At 42.2% G+C, this 27,126-nt stretch overlaps 2 protein-coding genes across 9 annotated transcripts in view; one reads left to right on the top strand and one right to left on the bottom strand.

Annotated features, from left to right (window-relative positions):
- The window catches only part of PPP4R4 (protein phosphatase 4 regulatory subunit 4), a 120,229-nt gene extending 106,550 nt beyond the window's left edge, over positions 1 to 13,679 (top strand). For 6 of the 7 annotated variants that reach the window (XM_067726754.1, XM_067726734.1, XM_067726763.1 and 3 more), the window contains 3 exons: positions 4,956 to 5,026; positions 9,979 to 10,126; positions 12,582 to 13,679. In XM_067726754.1, coding sequence (XP_067582855.1) covers positions 4,956 to 5,026; positions 9,979 to 10,126; positions 12,582 to 12,606 — 244 coding nt within the window. In that variant the 3' untranslated portion in view covers positions 12,607 to 13,679. The remainder of the gene's footprint in view (positions 1 to 4,955; positions 5,027 to 9,978; positions 10,127 to 12,581) is intronic. The other variant, XM_067726744.1, reaches the window with a different exon arrangement.
- Positions 13,680 to 14,422: 743 nt separating this feature from the next.
- Positions 14,423 to 26,576, bottom strand: SERPINA10 (serpin family A member 10). Of its 2 annotated transcripts, none has more exons than XM_067726713.1 (5): positions 26,526 to 26,576; positions 22,853 to 23,620; positions 21,264 to 21,537; positions 18,520 to 18,670; positions 14,423 to 17,499 (listed from the first exon to the last, which is right to left on the bottom strand). In XM_067726713.1, the coding sequence occupies exons 2-5, from the start codon at positions 23,574 to 23,576 to the stop codon at positions 17,308 to 17,310; spliced, it is 1,341 nt and encodes a 446-aa protein (XP_067582814.1). In that variant the 5' UTR covers positions 23,577 to 23,620; positions 26,526 to 26,576; the 3' UTR covers positions 14,423 to 17,307. The 2 variants fall into 2 exon arrangements, with proteins under 2 accessions (XP_067582814.1, XP_067582822.1); XM_067726721.1 differs by having other exon boundaries at positions 22,853 to 23,624; positions 26,526 to 26,562.
- Positions 26,577 to 27,126: the final 550 nt, after the last annotated feature.

The raw sequence follows: 27,126 nt of genomic DNA, 5'->3' as shown, positions 1-27,126 counted from the left end.
TACAGTAGGTTCTCATTGGTTATCTATTTTATACATAGTAGTGTGTTTATTGTCAATCCCAATCTCCCAATTCATCCTGACTTCCCTTCCCCCTTGGTATCCATAAGTTTGTTCTCTACATCTGTGTCTCTATTTCTGCTTTGCAAATAAGTTCATCTGTACCATTTTTCTAGATTCCACTTATAAGTGATATTATACAATGTTCCTTTTTCTATTTCTGACTTACTTCACTCTATATGACAGTCTCTAGGTCTATCCATGCCTCTGCAAATGGCACTGTTTTGTTCCTTTTTGTGGCTGAGTAATATTCCCTTGTATGTATGTACCACATCTTCTTTATCTATTCCCTGTTGATGGACATTTAGGTTGCTTCCATGTCCTGGCGGTTGTAAATAGTGCTGCAGTGAATATTGGTGTGCATGTATCTTTTTGAATTATGGTTTTCTCCAGGTATATGCCCAGGAGCTGGATTGCTGGGTCATATGGTAATTCTATTTTTAGTTTTTTGAGGAACCTCCATTGTGTTCTCCATAGTGGCTGTACCAATTTACATTCCCACCAACAGTGTAGGAGGGTTCCGTTTTCTTCACATCCTCTCCAGCATTTTTCTTTGTAGATTTTTTGATGATGGCCATTCGGACTGGTGTGAGGTGATACCTCATTGTAGTTTTGACTTGCATCTCACTAATTAGTGGCATTGAGCACCTTTTCATGTGTTTCTTGGCCATCTGTATGTCTTCTTTGCAGAAATGTCTATTTAGGTCTTCTGCCCATTTTTTCATTGGGTTGGTTTTTTTTTGATATTGAGCTGCATGAGCTGTTTATATATTTTAGAGATTAATCCCTTGTCGGTTGCTTTGTTTGAAAATATTTTATCCCATTCTGAGCGTTGTCTTTTCGTTTGGTTTATGGTTTCCTTTGCTGTGCAAAAACTTTTAAGTTTAATTAGGTCCCACTTGTTTATTTTTGTTTTTATTTTCATACTCTAGGAGGTGGGTCAAAAAAGATCTTTCTGAGATTTATGTCAGAGTGTTCTGCCTATGTTTTCCTCTAAGAGTTTTATAGTGTCTGGCCTTACATTTAGGTCTTTAATCCATTTTGAGTTTATTTTTGTGTGCGGTGTTAGGGAGTGTTCTAATTTTATTCTTTTACATGTAGCTGTCCAGTTTTCCCAGCACCACTTACTGAAAAGACTGTCTTTTCCCTATTGTATATTCTTGCCTCCTTTGTCATGGATTAGGTGACCACAGGTGTGTGGGTTTATCTCTGGGCTTTGTATCCTGTTCCATTGATTTATTTTTCTGTTTTTGTGCTCATACCATTACTGTCTTGATGAATGTAGCTTTGTAGTACAGTCTGAAGTCAGGGAGCCTGATTCTTCCAGCTCTGTTTTTCTTTCTCAAGATTGCTTTGGCTATTCAGGATCTTTTGTGTTTCCATACAAATTGTAAAATTTTTTGTTCTAATTCTGTGAACAGTGCCATTGGTAATTTGATAGGGAGTGCATTGAGTCTGTAGATTGCTTTGGGAAGTATAGTCATTCTCACAGTATTGATTCTTCCAATTCAAGAACATGGTATGTTTCTCCATCTGTTTGTGTCATCTTTGATTTCTTTCATCAGTATCCTATAGTTTTCTGAGTACAAGTCTTTTGTCTCCTTAGGTAGGTTTATTCCTAGGTATTTTATTCTCTTGTTGCAATGGTAAATAGGATTGTTTCCTTAATATCTCTTTCTGATTTTTCATTGTTAGTGTATAGGAATGCAAGAGATTTCTTTGTATTAATTTTGTATCCTGCAATTTTACCAAATTCATTGGAAAACTCTACTCATTTTCTGGTGGCTTCTATGTATAGTATCATGTCATCTGCAAACAATGACAGTTTTACTTCTTTTCCAATTTGGTTTCCTTTTATTCCTTTTTCTTCTCTGATTGCCGTGGCTAGGACTTTCAAAACTATGTTGAATAATAGTGGCAAGAGTGGACATCCTTGTCTTGTTCCTGAACTTAAAGGAAATGCTTTCAGTTTTTCACCATTGAGAATGATGTTTGCTGTGGATTTGTTGTATATGGCCTTTATTATGTTGAGGTAGGTTCCTTCTATGCCCACTTTCTGGAGAGTTTTTATCATAAATGGGTGTTGAATTTTGTCAGAAGCCTTTTCTGTATCTATTGAGATGATCATATGGTTTTTATTCTTCAATTTTTTAATGTAGTATATCACATTGATTGATTTGCATATATTGAAGAATCCTAGTATCTCTGGGATAAGTCCCACTTGTTCATGGCGTATGATCCTTTTAATGTGTTGTTGGATTTTGTTTGCTAGTATTTTGTTGAGGATTTTTGTGTCTGTGTTCCTCAGTGATATTGGCCTGTAATTTTCTTTTTCGTGATATCTTATCTTTGTCTGGTTTTGGTGTCAGGGTGATGGTGGCCTCGTAGAATGAGCCTGGGAGTGTTCCTTCCTCTGCAATTTTTTGGAAGAGTTTGAGAAGGATGGATGTTAGCTCTTCTCTAAATGCTTGATAGAATTCACCTGTGAAGTCATCTGGTCCAGGACTTTGGTTTGTTGGAAGATTTTTAATCACAATTTCAATTTCATTACTTGTGATTGGTCTGTTCATATTTTCTGTTTCTTCCTGGTTCAGTCTTAGAAAGTTATACCTAAGAATTTGTCCATTTCTTCCAGGTTGTCCATTTTATTGGCATATAGTTGCTTGTAGTAGTCTCTTATGATCCTTTGTATTTCTGCAGTGTCAGTTGTAACTTCTCCTTTTTCATTTCTAATTTTATTGATTTGAGTCCTCTCCCTTTTTTTTCTTGATGAGTCTGGCTAAAGGTTTATCAATATTGTTTATCTTCTCAAACAACCAGCTTTTAGTTTCATTGATCTTTGCTGCTGTTTTCTTCATTTCTATTTCGTTTACTTCTGCTCTGATCTTTATGATTTTTCTTTTACTAATTTTCGGTTTTGTTTGTTCTTCTTTCTCTAGTTGCTTTACGTGTAAGGTTAGGTTGTTTGAGATTTTTCTTGTTTCTTGAAGTAAGATTGTATTGCTATAAACTTCTCTCTTCGAACTGCTTTTTGTTGTATCCCATAGGTTTTGGGTCGTCATGTTTTCATTGTCATTTGTTTCTAGGTATTTTTTGACTTCCTCTTTGATTTCTTCAGTTATCCATTAGTTATTTAATAACATATTGTTTAGCTTCTATGTGTTTGTGTTTTTTACAGTTTTTTTCCTGCAATTGATTTCTAATCTCATAGCGTTGTGGTCTGTAATGATGCTTGATATGATTTCAGTTTTCTTAAATTTATTGAGGCTTGATTTGTGACCCAAGATGTGATCTGTCCTAGAGAACGTTCCGTGTGCACTTGAGAAGAAAGTGTATTCTGCTGCTTTCGGTTGGAATGTCCTATAGTTATCAATTAAGTTTATCTGGTCTAATGTGTCATTTAAGGCTTGTGTTTCCTTATTAATTTTCTGTCTGGATGATCTGTCCATTGGTATAAATGGGGTGTTAACGTCCCCCACGATTATTGTGTTACTGTCGATTTCCTCTTTTATGGCTGTTAGCATTTGCCTTATGTATTGAGGTGTTCCTGTGTTTGGTGCATAAATATTTACAATTGTTATATCTTCGTCTTGGATTGATCCCTTGATCATTATGTAGTGTCCTTCCTTGTCTCTTGTAACATTCTTTATTTTAAAGTCGATTTTGTCTGATATGAATATTGCTACTCCAGCTCTCTGTTGATTTCCATGTGCATGGAATATCTTTTTCCATCCCCTCACTTTCAGTCTGTATGTGTCCCTAGGTCTGAAGTCAGTCTCTTGTAGACAGCATATATATGGGTCATGTTCTGACTTAATTTTCATCTTATAGTCATACATCTTTATGTGAAATGAATTGAATTATTAAATAATTCAATGAATTATTAAATAAAATCAGGATTAATTTTTAGGTTTTTATAGGGCAGTAATTTCTAAGTTATCTTCTATAAAGGTTTCATGTTAAAAAAAAAAGTAGTCTACGAATTTGCATAAGAAATAGGTATCCTGGAATTCTAGGAAGACTACTGCCCTGATGCTTTATAACAACATCATGGAATCCATGTGTTGTTTATGCTATATCACCTATGCCACAGAACTTCTAAATGGGTATGAACGTGCCCCATTTACTAAATGGATGTGGACATCCATTTGCAGCTAGTGTTATTTCTGTCCGTAAAGAAGCCACTGGCCTGTTTCTGTGGTAAAGTGGTGACAACACAGTTCTCCTGATGGTAGATGAATGTGTAGTCTCCCTTTTGGCCCAGACCACAAAATTATAAACAGTTAAGATTAGGGGAGAATCAGCATAAATTAAATGACCATGAATTTTATATGTATTGTACACATATAGTATATAACAGCTGTATATCAAGCGGCAAGCAAAGTAATTTTAAAGGAACATAAATGTCTTCAAAACTATTTATCAAAAATATAACATGTTATGGGAAAAATGTTTTTATTTTATTATTTTTATCTTTTTATAAAAGATTGAATAAAAAGCTTATTCTAGATTTTCAGCTATGTTTTTGGACATTATTGGTAGATCCTTCTAAAATTCCTAGCCAATAGGGTGATCTCAAGATGGACAAAAGAGATTAGAACTAAAGATAAGTTATTTCCAGGAAAATTTTATCCACATTACCTGTTTGGGCTGAGCATCAATAGAAAACCTGTTATTTTGATGTTGCAGAAGTTTAAGGATATGATTTTAAGTTAAAGACAAAGTAATTATTGTGAGGCATGGAATGTAAAAAATAAATGAGAAATAAAAATAGCAAGCATGTTTCATAAGAAGTAGAGGAAAGCATTAAAAAAAAGATTAGGAAAGACCTAGTGCTAGATGACTGGGATTGAAAGAAGCATATTCTTGTATTTTAACTAAATCATGTTCTTTTCTAGTAAAAGTTCTACAGCAGCATACACACCTTCTGTCTCAGGGTTAACAAAGACTTCTGTGATTTCACTTACTGGTAAGTAGAAATCTGAGCTCTTCAAAAAATTGTTAAATTTAATAAAATATGATTTTCCTTAAATGGCCCATTTCTTTATTTCTAGATACAGTTTCCCTAAATTTATATCTTTATCCAATAGCAAAGAAATTAAACTTTTCCCTAGCAATTAAGAAGATGCTTAACAATACTATTTTGTTTTCACTGTGTCAAGAGTCAGAGTTCAATATTTGCAAAAGAGGAAAAGGACAAAATAAAATAGGTTTTACCATGGTCTGAGGACCTAATGAGGCATAGACTAAAAGTTTTTGCAGTAATTTTTAAGGAAGTTAAAAACAACAGGGCTTCACTGTGGATCATATGCTGCTAAACAGTTACAATATTATGTATTTGAAAGTTTATACCAGGGGTAAAGGGCCACATGATAAATATTTTGGGCTCTGTTGGCCAATTGGTTTCTGTCACAATTACTCAACTCTGGTGTGACAGAGTAAAAGCAGCCATAGACAGCACATAACAAGTAGGTATGGCCTTTATTGGGCACAATATTATTGTGTCTCAGGGAACAGCGAGGCCTGAGGAGGCGAGAGATGGGGGAATGGCCAGTAAGTGGAGCAATCAGAACAGACACAACATAAATTGATTAAGTTTGCCGTCTTTTTTTTTTTGACAAGTGTTCTTTTTTTAAGGGAACTTTATTTCTATTTATTTATTTATTTATGGCTGTGTTGGGTCTTCCTTGCTGTGTGGGCTTTCTTTAGTTGCGGCGAGCGGGGGCTACTCTTCGTTGCAGCGCGCAGGCTTACTGTGGTGCTTCTCTTGTTGCGGAGCACGGGCTAGGCACACGGGCTTCAGTAGTTGTGGCACATGGGCTTCAGTAGTTGTGACATGTGGGCTTCAGTAGTTGTGACATGTGGGCTTCAGTAGTTGTGGCTCACAGGCTCTAGAGCACAGGCTCAGTAGCTGTGGTGCACTGGCTTAGCTGCTTCACGGCATGTGGGATCTTCCTGGACCAGGGCTCGAACCTGTGTCCCCTGCATTGGCAGGCGGATTCTTAACCACTGCACCACCAGGGGAGCCCAAGTTTTCCGTCTTATGTGAGTGAGGTTCATGGTGCCACAAGACAATTGCAATAGTAACATCAAAGATCATGATCACAGACCACCATAAATATAATAATAATGAAACAGTTGGAAATATTGTAAGAATTATCAAAATCTGACACGAAGACAAGAAGTGAGCAAATGCTGTTGGAAAAATGGTGCTGTTAGACTTGCTGGGCGCAGTGTTGCCGCAAACCTTCAATTTATAAAAAGTGCAGAGAGGGAATAGGTTGAATGAAATATCTCCTAGGTTTCTTGATTAGAAAAATGTGCTTATTACTTATTATTTATTACTTAATGAATTACAGACTGAGGAAAAAGTCACTATACAATTACATATCTGATCTACAAAGAGCAAATGGGAGCAAAATGTCTCTTAACAAATGTATTAAGTGTTCACAAAGAGAAGAGATTTTATTTACTTTTGTGGCTTAAGACGGGCTTTAGGATGATTATCATTTGAGGTGAACCTTAAGGTACGCTAGGATTTTGACAGGCAGAGATGGGTATGGAATACTGTCCCATGCAGAGGACCTGTCAGAAGCAAAAGCTGACTGTTGTGTCTTCAGGGAGCGACAGCAGGCTGTTTGGCTGGAGCCCGGAGAGGGTGTAGCGGGAGTAGTGTTAAATAAAATAAAGGTAAGGTCAAGTGTAGAGTGGAAGATCTAATTGATGCTTTTTACTTAAGGCGAATCCATCAGTCATCAACTGCAGCATTCCAAAGCTATGTGGGCACAACAGACTGGGGGAAATGTAAAGGGAATTCTAGTAAGGATTCAGGGAAACATTGCAATGTATCCATTTTGGGTGGGTATGAAAATTAGTGGAACCCTTTGGAAGCAGTTCGGTCAAGTTCATCAAGAATCCTAGTTTTAAAAAATAGTCTATGCCTCAAAAAATCCCATTTCTAGTGATCCGTCATGAAGTATAAATAAAACACATATAACGAGAAAAAATTTGTCACAGTGTTCCTCCTTGACATGATGTGATGAAGATGCTACTTTACCTCTTCTCATCCTCCCTCAAACCCGGATCCCTAGTCTAATTGTGAGAAAAGCATCAGACAAATTCCAGTAGGGGCACATCCTACAAAATATTTGACCAGTACCCCTAAAAGCCGTTAAGGTCATCAAAAGCAAGGAAAGGCTAAGAAACTGTCCCAGCCAAGGAGAGCCTAAGGAGACCTGACAAGTAAGTGTACTGTGGTGCCCTGGATGGCATCCTGAGACAGAAACAGACATTGGGTGAGACTGACAGAATCCAAACACACTGTGGATTTTTGTTAAGAATGATGTGTCGCCACTGGCTCACTAATTGTACCAAGTATAGTAGGTGAATGTAAGGTGTTAATAGGGGAACTAGGTGAAAGGGGTAGGTGGGGATTCTTCATACTCTCTTCTCAATTTTTCTGTAAATCTAATACTTCAAAAAATTGTCTATTTAAAGATAACATGTAAAATAACTTCAAAGATTTTAAATGCTTAGGGATAAATTTAATAAAACGTGTGCTAAATGCACACTCAGAACTTCCAAAATGTTGCTGAAAGAAGTTAAAGAAGACATAAATAAATGGAAAGCTGTACCATGTTTATGGATTAGAAAACTTAATATTGTTATGATGTCAGTTCATTTTAAATGGAGCCAGAGATTCAGTGCAATCCGGATAAAAATTTTGACAGTCTTTTTGAAATTTACTGTGTATTCAAATTCATAGAGCTGAGTATTTTGAAAAACATTAAAGTTAGAGAATGTCAGTTACCTGATTTCATCATTTACTACGACAGCTTCAGTACTCAGGACTGTGTGCCCTGCCCTGACGTACATAGTCAGCTGAGTTTCAACAAAGGTGATGTGATTGTATTTTTTTAAATAATACCAGAACAATTGGATATCCATAAAAAACCCAAAGAACTGAACCTCAATTCTTATCTCACAACTGTACACAAAATTAACTCAAAATGTATTCTAAACTTAAGCATAAAAGCTAAAACTGACATTTCTGAAGAAAATATAGAAGGGAGTCTTTGTGATTTTGGAATTGACAAAAGTTTTTCCAAACCATAAAGAAAAAAATTAACATATTGGACTTCATAAAAATGTAAAGTTTTAGCACTTTGAAATAGAGCATTAAAAAAATAAAAGGCAGGACACAGATTAGGAGAAAATACTCATATTACATATACCTGACAAAGAACTTGTATCCAGAATATACAAAGATCTTTTTTTTTAAGTTGAAGTATAGTTGATTTACAATATTGTGTTAATTTCAGGTGCACAGCACAGCAATTCAGTTATACATATATTCTGCCTCAGGTCCTCTTTCCTTATAGGTTATTACAAAATACTGAGAATAGTTCCCTATGCTATACAGTAGTTGCTTGTTGGTTATCTATTTTATTATTTATATAGCAGGGTGTATATGTTAATCCCAACCTCCTAATTTATCCCTCCCCCCCTTTTCCCACCTTTCCCCTTTGGTAACCATAAGTTGGTTTTCTATGTCTGCGAGTCTCTTTCTACTTTGGAAATAAGTTCATTTGAATCTTGTTTTTTAGATTCCACATACAAGCAATATCATATGATATTTATCTTTCTTTGGCTTACTTCACTTATTATGATAATCTCTAGGTCCATCCATGTTGCTGCAAATGGCATTATTTTATTCTTTTTTATGGCTGAGTAATATTCTATATTCCACCACATCTCCTTTATCCATTCCTCTGTTGATGGACATTCAGGTTGCTTCCATGTCTTGGCTATTGTAAATAGTGCTGCAGTGAACATTGGGGTGCCTGTATCTTTTCGAATTACGGTTTTCTCTGGATATATGCCCAGGAGTGGGATTGCAGGATCATATGGTAGTTCTATTTTTAGTTTTAAGAATATACAAAGATCTTTAAAACAAATCAGGCAACTGATTTTAAAATGGGAAAAAATTTGAACACGCACTTCATGAAAGAATATATACAAATAAGTAAGTAAAAAGATGCTTAAGATCAGTAACCATTAAGAAATGCAAATTAAAGCAATGAGTAACCCCCCCCACACACACACACAAGGAGATACCACTTCACGCCCACTAGAATGACTAAAAAGACTCACAATATCAAGTATGTGTGAGGAGGTGGAGAAACTTTCCAGGACTCTCATATGTTGCTGTTGGAAATGCAAAATGGTCTAATCACTTTGGACAGCAGGTTGGCAGTTCCTTATGAAGTTAAATATACACTTACTATGTGATTCAGCAGTTCCATTCCAAGACTTTTACTGAAGGGAAATTAAAACATATGTCCATACACAGACTTGCACACAATTGTCCATAGCAGCTCTATTTGTAATAGATTACCAATTTTTTGGAAAAAAAATCATAATGTCTGTCAGTAGGAGAATGGATAGACAAATTTTGGCATGTCTGTGCAATGGGAATACCAATCAGCAATAAAAAGGATGAAGTATTGATGTGGATGAATTGCAGCATAATTATGCTGCATGAAAGAAGGCAGACAAAAAAAGCATACATACTGTATGTTTCCATTTATACAATATTCTATAAAATGCAAACTAATCTGTAGTGACAGGAGGCAGGTCCGTGGTTGCCTGGAGTGGGGGAGGGGGGTGGAGGGAGGGATGACAAGGAGGCGGAACAAACATCCAGTGATGGGTGTGTTCACTCTTGATTGTGGTGATGGCTTCATGGGTGTATACAGATGTCAGAACCTTAAATTCGTGCAATTTATTGTATATAAATTATACCTTAATAAAGTTGACTTTAAAAGAAGGGAAACAAAGTCAGTTATCATTAACCTTCTCTAAGGTTCACATCTCTCTAAGTATATTCCGTCTGGTTGACTGTACACGTATTACTTTCAGATGATTCATTCTGGACTCGTAATGCTGGCAGTGCTCCCAGTTCCTTTTCCTCTAATACTCCCCTGCCTAGCACCTCCCGAGGGACAGGTAACTCAGGTGATCCCAAGAGCAGTGGAAGTAAAGATACACAACCACGGAAGGCTACCTTGTAAGTAATCCAGTGATGTACTGCTAAGTGTTTTATTCTGTTCTTTTCTCAGTGTACTTTCCTTCCCACTTAAATACTTCTCCGAAGAATAGAAGACGTCTGTAATGAGGCAGTGTCATCAATTAAAAGGGATTATTATTATCACTGTTACATCGGATACTTTATATATGATAATTTATATGTGGCAAAGACATTGTAACCTTAGGAAGTTGACAAGAAACTTTAAATGGTTCCCACTAATATCTGAGGTCTGTTTATTTTTCTGTGAAATATTTGCATTCAGGAAATTTAGCTCTGAGAAGACTCTGAGTGTAATTGCATTCGTTTAAACAAACTAGCTTAAGTACACAGCATTGAATCACCCAGTGCTCAGAGGGATGGGTGTAACTGATGCCACTTAAGAAATATTACTGCAGCATATAATCCAGAGTTGTGGGTCCAATAAGCTAGAGATTCTACAGACAACATTTGTTCCTTAAAGTTATAAAGGTCATAAAGGGCCTCTATTCTCCTTTTCCCCTTGTGGTTCCTTTTTATGCACCATTTGGATCTTGTTTGAATTGTCGAAGCCTTTGTTTCTTTTAGGTTAAACATTTAAGAGGGTAGTGCCAAAAAGAAATCTCCATGACGAGAGGTTGTATCCAGGTAGAAGTGATTCATCCAAAATACCCAAACTATAGTTACACGTGTCCTCTTTCATATGGGACATGTGAATCTTCTGATTAGAAGAGAATTTAAACAGGATTCAGACTTTCTTTTAAACATATTTCACTTAATTCATGAATATTTTCTATTATTAAGTTTCTGATGTGCATCTTTTTGCAGAAACTCCACACTGGAGTCCCATTTAGGAACTGAACTGTATTATAATTTGTTCAAAAATTTTAATTGGTCATTGGTGTATACAAATATAGATGTATTCAAAATTCATTCAGAACTTAGAAATACATTTATTGAATAGAGCTCAAGGAAAGAGTAGGACTACATAATAGAAAAAAGTAATAGTAAATAGAAAAAATAATGTTGATAGTACAGGTTAGTAGTATTAATACAGAAGATATTTTTATTTACAGAGAATCTCTTAGCCATATAATTATTGCTCTAATGATTATACTGTGGGAGTTCCATTTAAAGTCTCAAAATAGAGGCAGGACAGGGTAATGGTCTATGGAGAGCACGGAGCTGGAGCCTCACGCCCTGGTTCCCGTGGCAGTTCCAGTGAGCACTCTGGGCCTCGGTGTGCCCGCGAAATGACAGGGCAAGGCTCACAGTTCATCCTCTGAGGCGCCTTCCATTCTGGCATCCTGAAATCCTTCCTCTCGATCACCCTTGACCCTCTTCCTGTCAAAAGATTGCCCTGGAATTCTTCTATTGAAGAACACGTTTAATAACATCAGAATGCAATTCATTCTCTTTTCAACTTATCCTTCTAAATGCAATAGGCATTTTTGATAAGTAAAGACCATTGAAGCCTAATATATTTATACTAGCTCTCCTTTATTTCAGATTACTATCTTTATCTGTTTTTTCGTTGTTGAGCATGTTTTTCCTTTTTATTGACTGAATTTTCTCTTGCTCGATATTTGTAATACATAATTATATAAATAATCATATAATCAGTTATATCTATAATTGATTGTTTTAAAAAATGCATCTAGAGACAAACACTCTGCTAACAAGTCACAGCAGTTTGTTTCTTCTTTCCTGAATATTCTGAAGAAGGAGGAATATTGGTATCGCAGCTGCTTTATCAGTGTGTAACTGAATCTGCAGGTCCACAACTCTCTCTCCATGTTATGTGGTTCTAATTCGGACTTTCTCATGTATGCACACCGCCACATAACTGAAATAGATGATTGATATCTACATTGCTCATGTTTCTGTGGAGTATTATCCACCATTCAGTGCCATCTCCAAATGAAAATCTATCCTTTTTTTCTTCAAATAAACCTATGAAGTGATTTCAGAAACTATTAATTATCTCAGTTTTTGCTGCTCAAAAAAATTCTATGCAATACATTCTCCAGCTTTACAGTATCGTGGAGATGACACATCTGGTATTTAGGAATATCAGTGTCTTAAAGGAAGTACGGAATGCATCATATCTTATGTCTTTCAAGGCCAGACAATTGATATATTTTTAGGCTGTGTTAATTTCTGTTATGGTTATAGAAAGTGAAAAACGTAGGAAAAGTATGAATTGAATTGAATGCTATGTTAGATGCACATAGGATTTAATAGTTAAGGGTTATTCCAAGTGATCTTTAATATGTAATTCACCGTTCTCATATATTAGGTTTATTCAAAGTAGATTATATCTATTTCTTTACTTTGTAAGCATTATGTGGATAAAAATTTTCATGTTTTGTTTTCTTTTTTTTTTTCTTTCCTTCTCCTTCTTCTCTCTCTCTTCTCTCTTTCATTCTTCTCTCTTTCTTTCCTCCTTTTGACAAAGAAAATCCAGAAAATCCAATCCTTAAATCATCTGCTTGAAGGAGGCAGAACAAAGACAACTGGAGATAACGTGATCGATGGACAAAAGCTAAAGCAATGGCTCGGGCTTTTTTTTTTTTTTTTTTTAATGAATGGGAAAGAGAGAGATACATAATGGCAGCTGGTGTTGTTAAACGTTCCATGTTTGAAATTATATTCCCTAGGAGGTATAATATATATTTCTTGAATAATAATGTGGTTACAGAATTCCAATGTTATAGTGAAGTGTAATGAAACACAACTTTAGGTATGTGCTTTAACTACTGCTACAAAAGAGATAAGTCTGCATTTATTTGTGCAGGAAACCATCTATTTAATTGTTCTAGAGTTTAGCATTTACAAATTGAAAGGTCCAAATCAACTGAAATTGCCCCGCCTAGGTAATCACTTGGAGGGGGACTTGGGAGTAAGAATGACACTGCATTTTCTCACAAATCTCCAAGCCCAGTTGAAAAGTCACACTGTAACAGGGTACAAACAGCTGTCCGAAATTATATCAGTCCTATGATTGTGATGACAAGATGTTGTACCTCGACATTCCGAAATTAAAATTTGGCAATGAAAATTCTACAAAGATTTCTGATAACTTTTAGCTACAACTACCTTAAAAATAACAGATTGATGATTTCCTTTATTTCCTAGAAGAATTTATTTTATAAATACTTTGTTTACATTTTAGATTGTACTTGTCCTTACTGAATTAAAAATGATGACTCTAGTTTGAATCAGCTGTTACTCCAAGCTATCATGCTTAAGCTATGTCAACAGCATATATTTGTACTAATGCTAATATTTCCATCAACATTTGCCTGTGGAATATATTCAGTTCTTAATTTTAAAAATGTCAGTTCTTGAGATATACTGTATGAAGCTATTGTCAGCTTCTCTATTTCAAAATGCAATCAGCATATAACTATATTGTTATTAGAAAATATTTGTTTTTTTAAAATATACTGATGTATGATAAAGATGATCTAATTTGTGAATGCATATGCGTGTGGTTACTTTTTATAATGTGAAATAATGAATAATGAATTTACTCAAAATAAAACATAGGTTAATGAGATACCTGTGTTTGTGAAAAAAGTTTTAAATACTTTCCTGCAGTTTTTATTCTGTAATTAAAGACAGTTCATTCTTAAGTAATGAACAAGAAAAGCGCACGGACATCAACTATATATTACCCAGGGGACAGCTACTCAGTGTGAGGCTTTCATGCTGTTTGTTTCCCCCTTTCGTTACATATGGCCTCCTTTTTGGCTTTTTTTTTTTTTTTTTTTTTTTTTTGCGGTACGCGGGCCTCTCACTGTTGCGGCCTCTCCCGTTGTGGAGCACAGGCTCCGGACGCGCAGGCTCAGCGGCCATGGCTCACGGGCCCAGCCGCTCCGCGGCATGTGGGATCTTCCCGGACCGGGGCACGAACCCGTGTCCCCTGCATCGGCAGGCGGACTCTCAACCACTGCGCCACCAGGGAAGCCCTATTTTGGGTATTTTTAGTGATTCTTCATACCTTTCATTTAAGGACAGTCAGGTAAATGGAATTGTTCAACCATTCATTTTGTCAGTAATTAAAAATTGAGTAGGTATGAGAAGCTTGACAGTACTGGTTAATTCATGTATTCTTTGTGGATTTCATTTAACTATTTTAGTGACGTCTCCTACTAACATCACTAACGTGGAACTGAATACATTATGATCTAGGAGAGAGTATTGGGCGTATGTAATGGACCTCAGAACAGCGTCAGTTTTTCTAGTACTTTGATTCATAGTCCACGTTGACTCTGTTACTTGAAAGAATGGAGAATTTCAGTTTATTTGTTCAAAAATAAATTTAGCAGAGTTAGGAACTTTTTATTTTCCACCATGCATGTGGGAGAAGAGGAAAACAATTTGACAGAGAAAAGTCACTACTGCTTATAGAGCTCAGAAATCTACAGAAGTCAGCTGCAGTCTTAGGCACTAAATTATCAATTAAGACAGTCAATTAACGTTATGTTTGGAGGTTTCCTTTTTTTTCCACAGAACATGATAATTTCTAAAGTCACTGAAATATTTGTTAAAACTATACTTCCAAGGACAGATATGTAAAAACAGTAAGAAACAAATTGGTGACAGTTATGAGTATCCACATATATCTCGATTTACACTGGAAACAAGACATACTCTTATAACAGATCTTCGTTTAACAACTTATCAAATAGTTCCTCTAAACCAGTTGTGTGACAAGGAAAGATCTCCCTCCATCTGTAGCTGCAGAGAAATAAGGACATCTCTATCTGTTAATTGTGGAAACTTGCAGTTTTAAGGACATGTTCCAAAATTTCACTAGTTAGCGTCATAAGCAAAAAAATAGACCTGTAGAATCAACTTTACTGGCAGAAATGGAGAAGGCAAAAAGCATTTTACTTAATACAGAGGAACATATAGAGCTTTTCTTCCATAACCTCATACACATTTAAAAGTCATTTCCGTTACTTGATTTCCTGAGCTTTATAAAGACACCTTATTCTGGAGGAGTAAGTCCATTTTGCCTGCAGTTAGTGGACATATGTGAAATATTTGAATTGAAATGGAACAGTCTCTTTAGCTTGGCCCTAGTGGTTTTACAGTGAAGATGAAATGAATTCAACTAAGTCAGTAATCTGTTCTCAGTTGTTATATAGCATGTGTGTGTGTGAGAGAGAGACAGAGAGAGAGAGAGAGTGTGTGTGTGTGTGTGTGTGTGTGTGTGTGTGTAGGAACAGTTTTTAAAACCTGACACTTAAATATAGTGAAGCATTGTTACAATGCTCAGAATTTTCCCCCTCAGCTGAAACCTTGAATTTTTTTGTAAGATTAAGTACATTTTTCATTGGTCTGCATTTTTTCACCATGCATATATATTTAGAAAATCTGAAACCTAGTGTTCTTGGAGCTTCTTCAAGCATATGTGGGGAAATATTAATTTTTTATAGCGAATAGGGCCATTTTCTACCTTAAAGAGTAATGTCAGTTATCATTGTTATGCCATCATTGTTTTGTGCAAATATGTGCAGAGATAAGGGGAGAGTTTGATATGTATGTTCTATGAATCCTTTGATAATAATGAACCTTTTTTATAACTGGGTTTGGCCATATTTATTTCAGAGGGTATTGTGTTCTCATAGGCTTTCATTTTTAGATTTCATCTCTTAAAAATGGGTAATTTGAGCCCTCTTTTATTTCTCTTTCTGCTATGTTTCCATAAATGGACCTCATTAGTTGAATACTAACAACTCACTTAAGAATGCCAACTGCAGTTAGTCATCTATTTTTGTTTCTTTCTAGGCTCTAGAGTCGCCTGGCTTACCAATGTCAGCTAGTGCCCTTGGCAGGGAATACAGGAATAAACTCCTATCCAGGTTTTAGAATGATGAAGAGTTAGTCTCTAGACTGCTGCTTATTATTATTACCTATTCACATTAAGTACTATTTACATAACTCTGACTTATTGTAATAAGATGACTAATCAATACATTAATTTTAAGTATATTTAAATTGGATAGCAAACAGATAAAAACCCAATTAGGCCGTTAGTCAACATAGTTGACATTCCAAGATTAGTTAACTCTATTCACGATTCTCTGAAATTACTCCTAAAATATTTTCTTGTCTATATAACAGAAAATGACTGGCTGAGAAAGTATTTGCTGTTTTTCTTTGAACCTTGGGACAAAGTCCATGCTTATATTCCGTCTAGCCACAGTGGGTAACTGAGAGGTGAGCACATGCTGCCTGTTGAAGTGGATGGACCCCATCAGATGTTGTAGACAGAAAGAAGAGTGAAATGGGCTTGGGGACTGGAGTCAGGAGAGGCAGGCTTCTGACTCTGCCATTGCTCCACTGGGTGACGTTTTCCTTCCTCTGAGATGCCGTAGGCACAGTGCCTCAAGCCCACGATACTTTTAGGGGCCCATGAATATGTTTTACTTCTTGCAACAAGCAAGTTCCATGCTTTGACTGCACTGGTATAAGGACAGATATAACCCAGAGTATATTCATCTTTATACCAGTGCAGTCATAAAATATAATTTCTATTATACACACACATATATATTTTATTTTTACAGAGGGAGGAGCCTGTGAAGACAAAAGTGCCTGGGGCCCACGAAAGCCATACTGCGGCCCTCTCTCCGGTTTCCCATTTCTTTGCTTTGTAAAACGAAGGAATTGAACTGGATGATCTGTGGCTCAGTTAACGGCTCCACGGAGTGGGTGGAGCCACATTGCAGCAGGACTGACCACGGCTATTTTCTTCTAATTTTAGTCACCAAGAAATGATTCTATAGTAGGTTAAAAATAAAACACTAATTTGCATTAGGGAGAAGTAAAGAGAGCCAAGCTCATGACCCATGGAGAATGTGTACTTGTCTTCTTCCCAAAGGCTTCGTCTTGAAATAGAGTTTTGATCTACCATAGTTTTAAGTCCAGATACCAAGATGGTCTTTAGTCAATAACAAAGGCTCTTAGAAACAGGCTTAAAATACCAGACAGCTTGTACAAACATCTCCTTAAAATAAGTTTGAATTTAATACGCAGATTTATCTAAGGATGGCTCAAACTAGCATCTGAGGACAAGGGCGCGACACCCAGTGCCAGTGTCCTGTGTAAGTTCAGACACCTCAGATCCAGCGTCTGCTGTGGCTCTAAGGACTCGCGCATGTCATCAATCACAGGAGAGTCGGATTCACCACCCTGCCCAGAAATAACACGATTCTGGAGGTTTCTTCATAGATGATGAAGTGGAACGGCCGGTCCACTTTGATGATGGGAGGCATGGAATAAGCAGTGATTTCTGACAGGGTTCCCACCACCGCCTCTGTTCCCTCTTCATCCACCTCAATCATCGCTCTTTGTAAAACCTGGAAAAGGAAATACATGGACGGCCGTTTGTGTGCCAGTGGAGGTGAGGGAATTAATTGAGCCCCTGGACATTCTGTGTTATTGTCCTACCCACGGGGCCATGCTGTCAGGATTGAGTGGTACAGGGCTCATCTGCGCAGAGAGGAATGGTCTGAGGTTGCCCCAGCGACTGCCTTAGAAGCCCACAAAATACCAGGAGACACCAGGAACCGATTGTGAAATTCATTCTGGGTAGGGACCCAGGGACTCTGTGGCTGGCCACTTCATGCACACATGCATCCAATGAACAGATACTTATTTAGCATGTACTTTGTGCTACTGATTTTTGAGCCGAGCTGGTGTTCCTCCTGGAAGGTTTTCAAGCTGCCTGGAACCCCTGAGAACTTTGACCTTCCTTCTGGCAGGCTAGGTCGGGGCAGGGCTGTGGTTAGTCTTCTGTAGCAGCTTCCCAGCACCTGGTACTGCTCTGAAGTGGTCCATGGGGTAAGCCCCTGGGTCCCTGAAGTCGTCCTGAACTCTGGTGGCCTGTATTTAGGCCACCTGTTGTGTCTGAGAGGCCCTTTCGTCCAGGAACCTCATGTGATGTGAGTGACGGACCTGTATAATTATTATAAGAGGCGATAATGATAGTAATCCCTACTGTTTTGTAGGGATATTTCAGACAGGGTTTCCACAAGGGGCGGGACGTTAGCCAGATAACCTCTGGGGCTTTCTTTCATCTTTAAAGTGGTGCAGTTTCATGGAATTTTGAATGAATCTGTGAACCAGTTCCATTTTGGGATAAATTTCTCCTTGAGCACTGGGAGAGTAGAGAGAGAGCTCTATATAAGAGAGATTAAATTAGTTGAACAGATGTTTTAAAAAGTAGCTCCAAATTCTTAAGACATCCAACCTGGGTGCTGTTTCAATTCTTTTGGAATTTTAATCTAATTTTCTACTACAGCTTGGCCTTTTATCAACGTTAAATGGTATGTGAAAATATTCGTTGGTTTGGGCCCCAGTGGAAGATCCTGACTTACCTTGGATACTTTAAGATTTCTTTCAGTAACTGAGAGATCGCTCAAGTCAGCCCAGGGTGAGAAGATTCTTCTGATTCCCATCTGTTTCAGCAGCTCATGCATCTTATACTTCTGGTCTAACTTGAACTTTGGAAAGAAAACTTCCATTTTTCTGTGGTACAAGTACATATAATGGTGAACTGTAGACAAAAGCCATAGATTCTGAACACTAAAAAGGTCACACTTTCTTTTAACCTTCCCCCAAGCTTATGCCCACTAACAAGTCTCCCTCCGTTGACTAGAGCTCTTTCTGTTCTTCTGTAATGAATGGCCTGACTCAGAGGAGAGCTTCAGCTTCAGGGAACCAGCTTCATTTCCCAGCCAGTGACTCGCATTCTCTTTAGCAAAGAATGCCACACTTTGTGTCCGTTTCCCTGGGTTTTAAAAACAACCCCAAACCAACCACACAGCTGCTGCCATCAGTCCTGCAGACTCCAGGCTGTTTTCAGATTACAGAGACCCCCCGGATTTTAGGAGAACCTTAAGAGTCGGGATGGACAAGGGGAGGGGAGTGAAGGGAATTTTCAACCCCCTACCTACCTTTAGCCAGAGAAACTCTGATATTATCTATTTTATATATATATATATATATATATATATATATATATATATATATATATATATATATATATATATTCACACAATGGAGTTTTTTGTTTAGAGAGATGAGTTCTGTGGCTCAAAAATGAAAAGAATGAAAACTACTAGTTGGGACTAAATTAGTCTTAAAGAAGTCCCAATGTCTTAATCTGTGAAGTACAGCCAAAATACCAATACCAATTTCACAGTGTTCTTCAGAGAAGTAAATGAAATTATATATGTTAAGCACCCAGAACAATGTCTCGTGTAGTTTCCTTTTGCTCCCTTCATCACCCCCACCTCTCTCTCCCTCTCTCTCTCTCCCTCTCTCCCTCTCTCTCTCTCTCCCTCTCTCTCTCTCTCTCTCTCCCTCTCTCCCTCTCTCCTCTCTCTCTCCCTCTCTCTCTCTCTCCTCTCTCTCTCTCTCCCTCTCTCTCTCATCCCTCTCTCTGTCTCTCTGTCTCTGTCTCTCTGTCTCTCTGTCTCTCTCTCTCCCTCTCTCTCTCATCCCTCTCTCTGTCTCTGTCTCTCTGTCTCTCTGTCTCTCTCTCTCTCTCTCTCATCCCTCTCTCTGTCTCTGTCTCTCTGTCTCTCTGTCTCTCTCTCTCCCTCTCTCTCTCATCCCTCTCTCTGTCTCTCTGTCTCTGTCTCTGTCTCTCTGTCTCTCTGTCTCTCTGTCTCTCTGTCTCTCTGTCTCTCTGTCTCTCTCTCTCTCTCGGAGCTGGGCCAGGCTGTCGGGCTGCAATATAACTGAGGACATGACATGCCTTGGAGACTGATTTATAAATGTATCCCCACAAACATTTGTTGAAGGCTTATTATGTTTGAGTCCTATGCTAGGTTCTAAGGATTTGAAGGAAAAGAAGAAGAATGAAGAGAAAATGAAACTGAAGATCTTTAGCTGGACTCCTCTCTGTGCCAAATGCTGGAGTGACAGGATTCCGGAGGCATCGCCGTGGACTCCTTACTGGCGCTGCCTTCCCCCCACCCCAGTAGGTGGATAAATTTATTCCACAAGCATTTGCGACCCTGCTCTGTGCTTCCGACCCTGCTCTCTGCACGCGGCCCCCTGCCCCAGTCGTCTCAGCCAGTCTCATGTTTCCATTTACGTGCTGCTGACTCCCCAGCCTGGACCTCACCCTGCACTCCAGATCTAGCTGCCTTCCTGACATCTCCGCCTGGATGTCTAATAGGTATTTCTGATCCAGATGTTTCCGACTGAACTTTTGAACTTACCTCTCGGCGTGTTCCTCCTACGGTCTCCCCTTTCAGTAAATGGCAAATCCTTCCTTCCCGTTGCTAAGGCCAAAAACTTTGCCTTCACCTTTGACTTTCTTTCCCTCTCTGTCACCCACATCCAGTCCGTTAGCCAATCCCGTCACCTCCGGCTTCGTCACAGATCCAGGACCCCACTGCTCCTCGTTACTTCCACTGCCGCCACCTGCCGAGCATCCTGACCTAGGTGGCTACGCTGACCTCCTGGCTGGTCCCCTTGCCCCTCCCACATACCCCTAGTGTCTCTTCTCAGCACAGGCCGTACTGCTCCTCTGCTTGGCTCCAGTGGCTTCTCGTCTCCCTTGGCAAAAGCCCAAGTCTTTTCCGGGGCCAGTAACGTACGGTCCCGGGTGACACCTGCTGGCTCCTCTGCGACCTCATCTGCTGCTGGAGCCTCACCGGCTGCCTCGCTCTTCCTGGAATCCAGTAAGCACAGTCCCGTCCCAGCACCTTCCCACTTCTGCCTGTACCTCTTCTCTCCCCCCAGCGTACCCTCAGAATCCTCCTTCCTCTTAAGTGTTCGCTTACCGCTACCTTCTTGACCAGGCCTTCCCTGGCCCCCACCTGCACCCCCCTGGTGCTCTCATCACTAGGACGTGAGCTCCGCGAGGGCTAGCATCGTGCATGCGTCCCAGTGCCTGGCACGTGGGAGAAACTTGATAAGGGCTGGCCGAGTGAATGAACGAGCCAGGCGCTGGGATAGATGCTGATAGAGGGGGAAACAGGACAAACGCGGCCCCTGCCATCGGGGAGCCCGCAGCGGGCTGGGCTGGGACGGGCACAGAACGAAATTGTGGGTGCCCGTAGGGAGGGGCCCGCTGAGCTGGAGCAGGGCGACGAGGGAGCTGTACCTGGTTTTCATGTTCCTGAGCCACGTGTCCACCAAATCTGTGGTCAAGTAGTCCTCAAGGGCCAGGTGGTCCCCTATCCTTCCCATGAGGACCACCAGCATGGTGGCATTTCCTCGGTAGGGCAGCTTGAGGACGTGGCAACGAAAATTCTTGTCAAAAGTGGAGGCAAACTTGCCTGCCCTGTACATCATGGGCACCTTGACTGCCTTGTACTTGTCCAGGTAGAAAGTGTCTGTCTCGGTGAGGACAGGGTCAAAAGGGGTCAGCCATTTCCCTGAACAGATAAGAAAGAAACTCGTTGCAGAAACCGCCCTCCTCGAAAGCATCATTCTTGCTAAAGTAATAAAGGGCCAGTGTTCTATCCCCTTTTCTGCCCAGCTAGGAAACGCATCCTTATCAGGTGTGTTTTGACCGCAGCTCAGGCGGCCAAAATAAATTCCCCAAAGATCAGCCTTTCGCAGGCTTCTTTCCCAGCTGGCAAAACCTGGATCCATCCAGAGACCCTGTTGGCATAACACACAAAAGCACGGAGATATCTCCTAATGACCGCCCCCCCCCATCCCCTCATTGTTCTGGACAAAACACTGGGTGTTTTGAGTGAACTTTTGTTCGAGTGAACAAAAGTCACTCATTCCAGCTGGAGCCCAAAGGACCCACCTCCTCCTTCTACACTCACTCCCTTGGGGTTGGTTAGCTCCAGCCTAGAGAAGACTTCAGGCCTGTCCCCAGCCCTGGCTGCAGGAGGGGCCCTCTGACCGCCACTTTGTCTAGTGCACACCATGTGCAAACAGAGGCCACCGTGGCAAAATGATGACATTCCCGCACATCCTGTGTTCGGTGAGGCTCTGAGGGCAGGAGCCCCTGGCTGACAGAGAGCCACGCGACCCAGAGGAGGCTGCCAGCGTGTGGGCCCCTGACTCTACACACTAATGTCTGTCTGCCCTGGCTGACTGGAAGCATGTCCTCCTCCCGGGCTTTGCAAGTCCCCTAGTGTCACCTTCCTGCTACAACTGTGGCCACACCAGTCCAGTCCTCCACGAGAGAGGCAGGATGGGAAGGACCCGGGATGAGCGTGTCAGGAGGCCCTCGTCTGAGTTTGGCCTCTGCCATTTATCATGTGATGTCTCTGAGCCTCAGTTCATCTCTATGGTAGGTGGGAGTGTGCATTTTCTATATTGAGAATATGAGGACAAGGGACTTTGTCACTTGCTCCAGGACACAAAAGTAGAGCGTGAAAGAGCAAAGATGCAACCCTAAATCTCTCAGATGATATGCCTTTTTTAAAAAAAAACGACCCAGAGGGTTCCCCGTGTCAGAATGTCAGAGGAGAGCTGTGTAGACATGCTTAGAAAACTTAAGCCCTGCAAGCACCTGGGCCCCCAGGGCAGGGGCATCAAGTGAAAACATTGTCTGGCACTGTGCCTGGTATGTCCTACATGCTCAATGTGTGTTTCACTCTGTTTGTAAAACCTGAGAACAACATGTTCCTAGGAGACCATTTGGCGTCGACCATACACAGGCCCAGCAGGAAAGGAAGAGACAGGCGAAGAGAGCCATGGCTCTGGGAGAGCAGAGCATTATCAAAGTACCTTTGAGCAAGATGTAATCCACAAGAATTAATTTGGTGTCAGGATTAATCTCATCAAAGAGTTTGGGGATTTTCCCCTGCGTCTCTTTGTTAATGTGATGATTCATGAGCCCTTTGGCCTGGGATGCGTTGCGAAAATTTATAGTCACGCAGTCCATATCGAAATACCTCTTGGAGAAATTGAGGAAGGTCTCTTTGACGTCAAAGTCCTCGTGGATGAAGGCAAAACTCCCCTGGGTCAGGCCCAGCTCTGGGTTGTGGGACAGGCTTTCTCGGAGCTGCTTGAAGAGGGCAGGCAGGCGCGGGGGCCGGGTCTGGTTCACGGCGGGCAGGGTCTGATTCAGGGCCTGCAGGCGGAGCCCCGTCTCCAGCTGGGCTCTGCTCTGTCCCCTGGCCCCCAGGGTCAAGGCTGCCATGGCCCAGGCCAGGCCGAGCGGGGAGAAGACCACGTTGCCGTCGTGCCTCATGGAGATCTTACGAAGCAGGCTGAACCCCAAGTTGGAGGTCTCCCCAGAGAGCTTCTGCCAGTCGGCTGTCAGCCAGGGGGGGCCCTCGTCCTCCTGCAGGACCCGCGCCCCCTCGCTGCTCTCGGTCTGGGCCCTGGGGGTTGGCAGAGTCTCCAGTCCTGCCTGGGCCTCTGGTGAGCGGGGACCAGGGGTGGAAGCGGGTACCAGCCACACCTGGGCCAGGAGGCAGGGCAGCAGGAGGCTCAGCACCGCCTGCATCTGGGCAGCGTGGAGGCCCGGGAGCCTTCCCTTTGGCAACAAGGCTTCCTCGGGAGAAAAGAGGGCAGAGATTATTTTTAACGGCTGATACACACCTCCTCCCTGTGTCCTGGTACAGCTCCTCCAGGGACCCGCTTCCTCCCTGGGGGACGGGGCTTAGCTCCCTGAGCCCTGCCTCGGGGACACCCTGAGCAAGTTGGGGTCCCATTTGTCGCCTGAGTGGGGGGCGCATTATTTCACAGGGTGAAACCGCCTCGGGTTTCCATCCAGGGCCGCGCCCTCGGGCAGCTCCTAGTCTCCCCCAGCTTTCCCCAGTCATCCCACTTCCTCCAGCGTGGTGGCAGGCAGCCAAGAAGAGGGGGATGGAAGAGGAGGCAGTCTGGGTGCCCGGCCTCACTGGGTGCGGTCAGAGCAGCGGCCGGAGTCAGGAGGTCTTCCCAGGCTTTTACTGGTCTGCTTCGTTCACTGCCCTTGATCGCTAGACGATACGGCGGCAGCCCGTCCAAGCTGAGGTGCAGGGACCTGGACCTGGGGACATGTTTGCCCGGGGACTTGGGGGGTCTGGGTGGCCATCGGGGCAGGGCAGGGGGAAGTGCTGAGTTTGCCTGATCGGGTGGTAGGATCCCCCCTGCGGCTCCCCTAGGGCACTCCACCCAGCCCTGGGGCCCAGTTACAGAACTCCTCTTAGGAGCTCCCACCTTCACTCTCCCTGGAGCTCCCCAGCACAGAAACAGATAACAAGTTGACTCACCATGCGAGCCTGGGCTAACGCTCCACTCTGGACGGTCTCATCTCATCCTCACTGTGACCTGTGAAGTGTGTCCTCCTCTCGCTGCCCCGAGACTGCCTATTCTAGTGGGGCCAGCCTTCCAGCACAGGCAGTGGGTCTCCAAACGCCGCACTCGCCACCACTGCCCCCCCTCTGGCCTCCCTCACATCCTTGGGCACCGAGCCTGGTCCCTGAGCACCTGTACAGTTTCCATCTGAATAAACTGTGCGCTGGGCTGTGCCACCTGCCTGTCTCCACACACGGTTCCTGGTGCTCCGCTGACACCCCCAAGCCTGTGTTCCAGAGGCTGTCTGGAAGGTCACCAGGATGCATCCTCACCCTCTTCTGCCCACTGGACCCACTGCCCCAATGCGCGCGGGGCAGGCGAGGCCGCAGACCTCACGGGAGCTCCCGTCAGCAGAGACCCTCATTCTCAGGCCACCTGTAGCAAAATGCGGCGACAGGGTGAGGTTCCCAGGCCTCTTCTCCCTGCCGCAGGGGACTGTGTCCTCGCCTGTGCCTGCTACAAAGTAACCCCTGGCCCCAGGACTCAGTGCGTTGCTCTTTGCTTTTGCTCAAGGGCGCCATAGAATGTGGGGCCTCATTCCTTCCACAGCTTCAGTGGCGTGACCTTACTCAGTGAGATATTCCTGCTGTTTTCTAGCTGTCAGCCTTTAGGAAACTCTGTCCGATTCTAGACGGCAAGCCTGCATTCAGTAGGTCACGCCGACACTGCACATGCTGGGTGAGTACCTCCTGGAATGTACCAAACGCATCCAGGTTCTTGCCTTCATTACATCACAGGATATAGCACCCCTTTGTAAATTAACCCCACAGCGGGACACTCCCAAATTCAGAATCACTTCTGTCTCTGACAGCCATCAGGAAATGATCCCAGCACAGCAAGTAGATGTCACCCCTTCTGACTGCTAAGTCTTTCCTCAAAGCTCCACCTTCAGTCTGGAGTGGCAGCCTGGGAATACACTGGGCGGCCCTGCACGCTGCTTACTCGGCAGTCCCATGCATCCCCTAGGGTCTTTGTTCACCTACGGAACAGTACAGAATCTGTGTGCAGGGGGCATCCCCTCAAACACCAGGGTACAGCCGAGGATGCCATGAGTGAAAAAGAACGGAGGACACCTGGTTCAGAATGGAGTCAGGAAGCCATGCAGGGTGGGCGCTCACGCATTCCCGCTCATCTCAATATTCATGACCAGCAGGAAGAAGGAAGCTTTCCACACACCTTAGTAACGGCGAACTGCCCACGCTTGCGGCCAACAAGAAGCCACCATGACTCTGAACTCCCATTCTCCTCCGATGAGCTTTGGTTCAAAACAACACTCCCCAGCTTCCTCCCTGAACCTAATAAAAGCCAACCTCGCCTTTGTCTCTTTGGGACTTGCCTATGGTTTGCCATAGTTTGTTGGTCCTGAATTGCAATTCCTCTGCTATTCCTGAATCAATTCATCTTCGCTTAATCGTAACTGCCATTAATTTTGTTTAAGGATGACGCAAGGATGCAGCATCCTAGATAGAACCCGAGCAGTAAGAAATCAACCACCTACCCCCCACTTCTCAGCCCTGAATAGAGCTGGAGCAGCAACTCTACCCCCAGATCTGGAAGCAGGGGAAAGTCTCTTGCCTGGGCAGACAGGTCCCTGGGAAGAAGGCCAGGGAGTTGTGTGGGGCTTGCACAGTGAGTGTGGCGGGCATGAAATCTGAAGCCTTAAAAACCTCTTCCTGGGGACTTCCCTGGTGGCGCAGTGGGTAAGACTCCACGCTCCCGATGCAGGGGCCTGGGTTCCATCCCTGGTCAGGGAACTAGATCCCACATGCATGCCGCAGCTAAGAGTTCATGCCATAACTAAGGAGCTTGCCTGCCACAACTAAGATCCAGTGCAACCAAATAAATATTTTTAAAAAATTAAAAAAAAAGAATCCCTTATGTTAAAAAAAAAAGCATCTTCCTCTGGCTTCCTGCAGAGGAAGCCCCCTATGTCTACAACATGCCTCTTACCTCCCACCCGCACCCTATCCAGTCCGGGAATGAGGGCTCGGCACTGCCTAGGTGCCCACCCCCTCCCCTTGAAACCCGCTCAGAGAGGACAAGAAGGTCTTCTCTCCCCATCCGTCACTAGGCAGACACTGTGAAGGCCTCCCTTTAATCCGCTGCCTCTTACCAGTGAGGTGCCGCCAGGTGCCTGGGAAGGTCCTTCATTCAGGGCAAAGACAGAAGGTTAGGGCTTGCAGCCGAAGGCGTGCAGCAAATATTTGCTCTTCCAAAGTGTGATCCCCCGGGGGACTGTTACTGATTAACATCCTGCTTGGAGATGGTGGCATTTCTGGAAAAGCCAAGATGGAGAGGTAGGCTTCCCATAATCCCCAGCTGCCCCTGCTGGTCTCGGAGAGACAGCAGCGAGTGGTGGCCTGAAGCAGGATCTCAGTTCCCTGCCCAGGAACTGAACCTGGGCAGCCTGGGTGAAAAACCAGGAATCCTAGCCACTAGACCACCAGGGACTAGAGGCTAGAAGCAAGGGTCTCCTGCCCCATTTGAAAAATGAATTTCTCAAGGAGGCAAAAACAGGTACAAAGTTTATTATCAGAGACACAGCATAACATGTGGGAGAGCACACAGAGAAACAGTTTATTTAAGACAGGAGCAAGGCAGAGAGACACACCTGGAGAGAAAGAGTGTGGACGCCCTCCCTAACGAGGACAGTGCAGTAAAGAGGTGATTCAAATCACTTATATAGGACAGCTCTTCCGGCTCTTTGTTTACCT

The sequence above is a fragment of the Pseudorca crassidens genome, chromosome 1 (assembly GCF_039906515.1).
Source record: "Pseudorca crassidens isolate mPseCra1 chromosome 1, mPseCra1.hap1, whole genome shotgun sequence".
Classification (NCBI taxonomy): domain Eukaryota; kingdom Metazoa; phylum Chordata; class Mammalia; order Artiodactyla; family Delphinidae; genus Pseudorca; species Pseudorca crassidens.
The sequence above is the reverse complement of the archived record's forward strand: the minus strand, read 5'-3'. Positions and strand labels throughout refer to the sequence as shown.